A 7696-nucleotide genomic window follows, 5' to 3' on the forward strand; every position below is an offset into this window, starting at 1 on the left:
AGGGCTGGCCCCGCCTCCACCCAGGGCCGGCTCCACCTCCACCCAGGGCTGGCTCCACCTCCACTGGCAGCAATTGTTTTTTTGATTTATGTTTTTTTTGCAGATGCACCCTGACAGAACACGTCAGTGCCCTCGCTCAGTGGTGTTTAAAGATGGAAAGTAGAAAGAGCAACGCTGGTGTGGAGAGGACTAGGATTAAAAAGAGGAACGTGCTGGAAACAGAAGCAGCTAAAGTTTTAATTCCCTGACTTTAATAATAAGTTGTGACCTGAAGCGGGCCAGTGTGAGGCATGAAACTCCCAGACTGAAAATGAGTCCGGCCCTGACAGCACATACTCTAGTGCTACACATTGCAAAAGACTGTTGTTTTAAAATTTTAGCATTAAGAGTTAACCTTGTTTGTCTGTTAGCAAAATATCAAAAACAACAGATGTAAAACTAAAACCAGGAGAAACTGAACAGTTCCTCATCTTCCATCTTTAATGCAGGCTCATCGCCTCTTTATCTGCATCCCCCTCCGTCTCTGCACTTTTCCTCTGTCTGTGCTTTAGTCTCATTCCGTCCATCCTGCTCTCTGTTTCTCTCTCTGCTCTCCCAGTTAATCAGAGCTGATTGGGAGCTGAGAGGAACTCCCCAGTGGATCAATGCCTCTAAATGATCTGCTCAAGGTTCCCTTTTAGAAGCTGCAAAGCGTGCTCTGATAGAGCACCGAAGCATGAATACACTCATTTCACATCTAACTCACTTCCTAATTTGTCCTCTGGGAGAGTGATTGGACTGCCATCATTGGGATAATTTGTCCCAAAGCTAAATATCCCACCAGCCAAGAGTGTAAAAGCTAACACGTCTTTGTTTCAGGCAATCAATTACTGACAAAGTGAGATGAAAAATGAAGTTGTGAAAACCCAGCATGAAGGGTTGCACCAAAACGAGCTTTATTTAACTGAAGACGTTTTCCTGCGTGTCACATTTGTCGAGCTTCGAGAAACAAGATTTGATAATGTGCCACAGCTGAATTTCAAATGTATTCAATGCGGTGCATTTGAAGTTAAATTGATCTTGTAGCCACGCAGAGCGCTGCTGCTGATAACGGATCTGTCCACGTCCACCAGGACTCCTACACAGATTATATTTAAACTCTTTAAATACTTAGAATTTTCTCAAAGTCAAACTGAGTAAATGTTGCAAAACACAAAGATTGTCAAGTCATTCCTTTTGAGATGCATTATTCATGAGAAGCCAGTAAATAAAACATGTTAAACATAAAATATGAATTTATAGTTTGTGAGGATTGTGTTGTGTGTGTCTCCCCCTTGTGGCCGGTCCTGGTCCTGCTCCTCAATGTTTGTTCAGCCCCTGCCTCCTCCACCTGTTGTCCTCCCCGGGTGTCATTTGTCCATAATTAACGTCCCTTCTTAACTTTGCGTCTCGTCTCTTGTCCCGTGTCTCGTCTCGTGTGGCTGCTTCTGTCCTCCCCGTGTCACCTCGTCCATGTATGTACGTTCTGACGCCTCTTTTGTTCTTTTTAATACATTTTATTGCTTTGCAAAATGTTGTGCAACCAAAAATTCATCCAGTTCTTCAAAAAATAACAAAAACCGCAGTAATCGTATGAATGGAGGCGAAACTCAAAGACCATTTCTTTCCTTCTCTCTGATGGACGCCTTCAAATTCGTCCGTGCATCCATCAATAACTTTTTGAAACGGAACATTAACGCCTGCATCGTTGAACTGGACCCGACGTCCTCCGTGGACTGAAAACTTTATTTAACATCATCTGTCTCCAGCGTGGGAGACAGACGCTCAATCATTTGGCGCTGACTCGTCACAAAACTAATGTCTAATTTCTTTAATTACTAAACTCTGAAACTAATTTAAAAGTAATTTTGTTGTACTTCACTGTGCAATGACAATCTGATTCTGAAAAACCTCCACCAGAACTTACAAAGTTACCACACAGTGTTTTATCACTAACAGAAGGTGGATGTTAAAATACAGCTGGACACAAACTGCAGTTTAATTATTAATTGGATCATGGGAGTATGGGGTACCGGGCCCTTTGATACGGGCTGTTAGGTCCCTGTATGACCGGTGTCAGAGCCTGGTCCACATCGCCGGCAGTAAGTCGGGCTCGTTCCCGGTGAGAGTTGGACTCTGCCAAGGTTGCCCTTTGTCACGATTCTGTTCATAACTTTTATGGACAGAATTTGTAGGCGCAGCCAAGGTGTTGAGGGATCTGTTTTGGTGGCCTTAGGAATGCATCTGTGCTTTTTGCAGATGATGTGGTCTTATTGGCTTCATCAGGTCGTGATCTACAGCTTTCGCTGGAGCGGTTTGCAGCCGAATGCAACACGGCCAGGATGAAGATCAGTTCCTCCAAATCCGAGGCCATGGTCTTGAGGTGGAAAAGGGTAGAGTGCCCTCTTCGGGTCAGGGAGGAGGTCCTGCTCCAAGTGGAGGAGTTCAAGTATCTTGGGGTCTTGTTCACGTCAGCCTCGAGTCCTGCTGGAACTTTCCGGTCCAAAATCGCCAAATTAATGGATATTCCACTGCACTGATCCATGTTATGAGCCTTCTTCAAGGTCGATCCAAACATGCTGTTGAGTCCTAGGAGCCGCAGGTGGCCTACGATTCTCACAAATCACCTCCATCTTACGGTTTAGCTCATAAATCAACTGATTTTGAGTCCTCATAGCACGAACCAAACTTCACACTGACTCGGAAGCTTTATCATGGCCGAAACTGCTGCCCAAGTCTTCTTCAAAAGTCGATAAAACAGAGCCCCGCTGATGCCAAAGAGCAGAACCCCTGCTGTCATAATCCAAATACATAAAAGTCTTCAGCATCCTCCTGAGACACATCAGCTGATCTCTGATGTGCCTCTCAGCGTGAGTCTCAGCCGGACTAGAGGGCTCTCCAGGACCTTGTCGTTTTGTTGAAAAGATTTTGTCGATTGCGTTGAAAGTCCAGCTCATCAGATCATTAATAGTATTTTTTGTTCAGAAGATGTGTACCAGGAGCTTGGTATGGTATAAAGTTTATTCATTTTAAAAAAGTACAAAACAATTCCATAACAATATAAAAAGATTCAAGAGATTTAAAATGAAAGGCAGCAGAAAGAATAAAAAATCTTATTATATCTGCCCCTTTTTTCAAACAATTATTTCAGACATAATAATTTTCAAGTAACTGTACAAAGTGAATAACTTTCTAATTTTTCTAATTCTAATACAAAACACACACTAAGCTACTTCATATATTTTTTTTAACAATTCAGTTTTGATCTTTTTCTTAAATGTTCACATTGACTTGTCATTTTTCACATCACTCTCTAGAACATTCCACAATCCAACTCCTTGGATTGAGGTAGACCTTCCCTTCAGACTAGTTCTGAATTTTGGTTTGACAAATATCTCTCTCCCCTTAAGATTATAACAACTTTGTCTTTTAACAACATTTCTTTGGATATTTAATGGTAATGTGTTATTTTGAGCTCTATACATAACTGATAAAATACTATAATCTACCAAATCATGGAACTTCAATAAGTTCAGTTGATAAAATAATGTGCTTGATGGGTGACTGTAATGCTTTCTGGTGATAATTCTTACAGCTCTTTTCTGTAAAATAAAAATAGGTTTTGTAAATGTTTTACATGCTTTCCCCCAAACATCAATGCAATAGATTAAATGTGGAACAATGATTGTGTTATACAACATGTACAGAGCTTTATCATTTAATAATTCCCTGACTTTGTATAGTACTGCAATAGATTTAGATATTTTTGTTCTTACAGAATTGATGTGATTTTTCCATGTTAGCTGTTCATCAATGATTACACCCAAAAATTTCATCTCATTAACTCTACAAATCTCAACACCCTCAATTTTAAATGGATCATCAACAGTTCTCCTTTTGTTACTAAATATCATGTATTTAGTTTTATCTAAATTTAATGATAATTTATTGAGTTTAAACCAAGTTTGTATTTTATCAAATTCTGTCTTCATCAATTCCAACATCCGTTTTACATCTTTACCCAAACAAAAAAATGTGGAGTCATCTGCAAAAAGGACACATTTGAGGAGTCCTGATACATTCACTAAGTCATCCACATATAAAATAAATAACTTTGGTCCAAGTACAGAGCCTTGAGGAACTCCACAAGTGATATTGCACAGGTCAGATCTTACACCATTTATTTGTACAAACTGTTTCCTATCTTTTAAATAGCTAGATACCCAGTGTAATGCTGGTCCTCTTATACCATATTTATTTAATTTTTCAAGGAGAATAGTGTGGTCAATAGTATCGAAAGCTTTTTTTAAATCAACAAAAATACTAACACAATATTGTTTTTGATCGACAGCAGTAGTTATTTGTTCCATTATTTCCATGAGAGCCATCGATGTAGAGTTTTTTGCTCTAAACCCATACTGACTGCTACTTAGAATGTTTTGTTTAGTAATAAATTTATCTAATCTGGTCACAAATAGTTTTTCTAGAATTTTTGAGAACTGTGGTAATAAGGATATTGGTCTATAATTATTGAACACACATTTATCACCATTTTTAAAGAGAGGAACTACCTTAGCTACTTTCATATTGTCTGGAAATATTCCTTTTGAAAAGGATAAATTACAAATATATGTAAACGGCTCGATAACATAACTCATTATGTCCTTTACAAACATCATATCCATGTCCACCCAGTCTTTTGATCTCTTATCTGTAAGATTTTTTACAACATTCATTATTTCTTCTTTGTCAGTTCCATTAAGAAAAATACTGTTGTCACAACTTATAACTGAATGGTTCACATTATTGTCTACTTTTGGTATTTTAGCTTCAAACACACGGAGAGCAGAGCAGGAGGAAGAGGAGAACAGGGAGAGCAGGAGTAGAAAGCTCAGTGGAGCTCATTTCAGCTCATTCTGTTTCCTTCTGGTAGTTTAAGCTTCTTTCTACATTTTCAGCTACTTTCAGCTTTTTTTATCTAATTTTCCTAATTGTTGTGTTAATTTTTGCTTATTTAAACCCAAGTCAGTAAATGTGTGTTTTTCTTCTTTCTTCTAGTACGTTAGGCTTGTTCTTCCATGTCAGCTGTTTCAGCATGTTTTTAGCTTATTTCAGCTGTTTTTCAGCAGGTTCTTCTGCAACAAGCATTCACACTGCAGTTTTGCAGGAAATGTAACTCCATTGTGTTCATGTTGCACATGCTGGTGTCAGGTGGAAGCTCGTCCCAGTTGTTGTTCGGATCATTGTACAGAAATGCAACAACAAGCAGGAAGTGAATATTCAGTTTTTCAGAAAAGGCTTGTTTGTTCCCTCGCATCATGTCCGTCACAATCAAAGTGAAGTGAAAAGTCCTGGGCGCCAGGTCCACGGGCACTCCTGAGATGGTCTGTGGTTGTTTTTTATTCATGAAGATCTTTTTGTATTTGGTGTCTTGCAGGTTCTGGCATGGAGAATACAGAGTGGCGGTGAACATCAACGACTACCTGGACATTTACTGTCCGTTCTACGAGGGCCTCCCGTCCCACGGCCGCATGGAGCGCTACATCCTGTTCATGGTCAACCACGAGGGCTACACTTCGTGCCAGCACAGGATGCGTGGCTTCAAACGCTGGGAATGCAACCGTCCCACTGGTCCAGACGGGCCGCTGCGCTTCTCTGAGAAGTTCCAGCTCTTCACTCCCTTCTCGCTGGGCTTCGAGTTCAGGCCCGGCCACGAGTACTACTACATCTGTAGGTGCCGCTGAGTGGAGTGTGTGTTTGCAGTTCCTACATTCTTTTACAACCGGTGTCAACATGCAGTCGGCAGAAGCTCATGCCGTCAGACACAGCCGGGCACCAGCCGCGAACAAACAGCCCTCCTCTCCACAGCCCCCCCACCTCACCAGCTCAAAGTGGGCTCTCACTGGGCACTTCGTAATCACTTCTGTATTGATGTTCTGTCTCACTGCAGCATCATGTGTTAGTGTCACAAATCAATGTTGCCCCCCTGTGAAGGTTTTTGTTTTTTTTGGAGCAGAGTTGCGACACAGTCACTGAAGCAGAACCCACAGGGCCAAGACGAGCTTCATTTCACATTTCAAACCAAAAGGATGAGCCACCTTTTCACATTTCGACACTTGGGTTCAAGATCACTGGCTTATCCTGAAAAAGAATGTTAAAATGATTTTCTGTACCTTTTTGCGTCGAGCGTAAATGTTCCTGCACATGTAGGAAGGGACACTTTCTGTAAGAGGTTCCTAAAACACAAGAAATGAAAAGGTCCAACATTGTTGGAAGCTTTGGGTCGCCCGCTGCCTCCTCTACTAGAAGTAAAAGATCATCTTTAGATGAGAAGAGAATGTCACAGCTGTTCTGGTCCAACCTTGTGAATCGTGCTTTATTGCAAGACATTGTGAGATGTGCTGGTAGTCATGTGTGCTTTGTTTAGGATGACTCTCAGCTACCGCCTTTTCAAAACCCCTTCGTATTTGTAAACCTGCTGAGCTTCAGCCACTTCTGTCTTTTCCAGCTTTGATTCGTTGCAGCAGCTGGAGGCTGCTGACCACAGACACGCTGGATTTCACATGTTTATTTAAAGCTTGCTTTCTGGGGAGTGGCGGTGCAGAGGTTAGAGAAGGTGGGTCTGTGACTGGAAGGTCGCCGGTTCAACTCCCCAGACCAACATCATCAAAATGTGAGTGGGAAAAGTCAAGCCCCCACACCTGCCTCTGCCCCACTCAGGGCCCTTGAGCAAGGCCCTTAACTCCCACCATCTGCTGCTCTGGCGCCCTACGTAGCAGCTCTCTGCTCCACACAGAGGCTGTGGTGGCTCGGTGTCTGTGGCTGAGTCAGGAAGAACGTCTGACGTCAGAACGATTGTCAAAGCTCCATGCGAGTTAGTTCACTGTGGTGACCCCTGAAGAAGGAGCAGCCGAAATAAAACAAAGATTTACAGGTGCAGGTCATAAAATGAGAATATGATAAAAAAAAACAGTTGATTTCAGTAATTCCATTCAAAAAGTGAAACTTGTATATTATATTCTATCATTACACACAGACTGATATATTTTAAATGTGTATTTCTTTTAATGCTGATGATTATAACTAACAACTAATGAAAACACAAAATTCAGTATCTCAGAAAATTAGAATGTTGTGAACAGGTTCAATATTGAAGACACCTGGTGCCACAATCTAATCACCTAATTAACTGAAAACACCTGCAAAGGCCTTTAAATGGTCTCAGTCTGGTTCTGTAGCTACACAATCATGGAGAAGACTGCTGACTTGACAGTTGCCCAAAAGACGACCACTGACACCTGCACAAGGAGGACAAGACACATGAGGTCATTGCTAAAGAGGCTGGCTGTTCATAGAGCTCTGTGTCCAAGCACATTAACAGAGAGGTGAAGGGAAGGAAACCATGTGGTTAAAAAAGTGTACAAGCAATAGGGATAACTGCACCCTGGAGAGGATGGTGAAACAAAACCCATTCCAAAATGTGGGAGGAGAGATTCACAAAGAATGGACTGCAGCTGGAGTCAGTGCCTCAAGAACCACCACACTCAGACGTATGCAAGACATGGGGTCCAGCTGTTGCATTCCTTGTGTCAAGCCACTCTTGAACAAGAGACAGCGTCAGAAGTGTCTCACCTGGGACTGTTGCTGAGTGGTCCAAAGTTTTGTTCTCTGGTGAAAG

At 41.6% G+C, this 7696-nt stretch overlaps 1 protein-coding gene across 1 annotated transcript in view; it reads left to right on the top strand.

Annotated features, from left to right (window-relative positions):
* The window catches only part of efna2a (ephrin-A2a), a 165916-nt gene that overhangs the window by 139558 nt on the left and 18662 nt on the right, over nucleotides 1-7696 (top strand). The window contains exon 2 of the mRNA XM_037694750.1: nucleotides 5456-5748. Coding sequence (XP_037550678.1) covers nucleotides 5456-5748 — 293 coding nt within the window. The remainder of the gene's footprint in view (nucleotides 1-5455; nucleotides 5749-7696) is intronic.

Source organism: Nematolebias whitei, chromosome 21, assembly GCF_014905685.2.
Source record: "Nematolebias whitei isolate Nwh7 chromosome 21, NemWhi1, whole genome shotgun sequence".
NCBI classification, from domain to species: domain Eukaryota; kingdom Metazoa; phylum Chordata; class Actinopteri; order Cyprinodontiformes; family Rivulidae; genus Nematolebias; species Nematolebias whitei.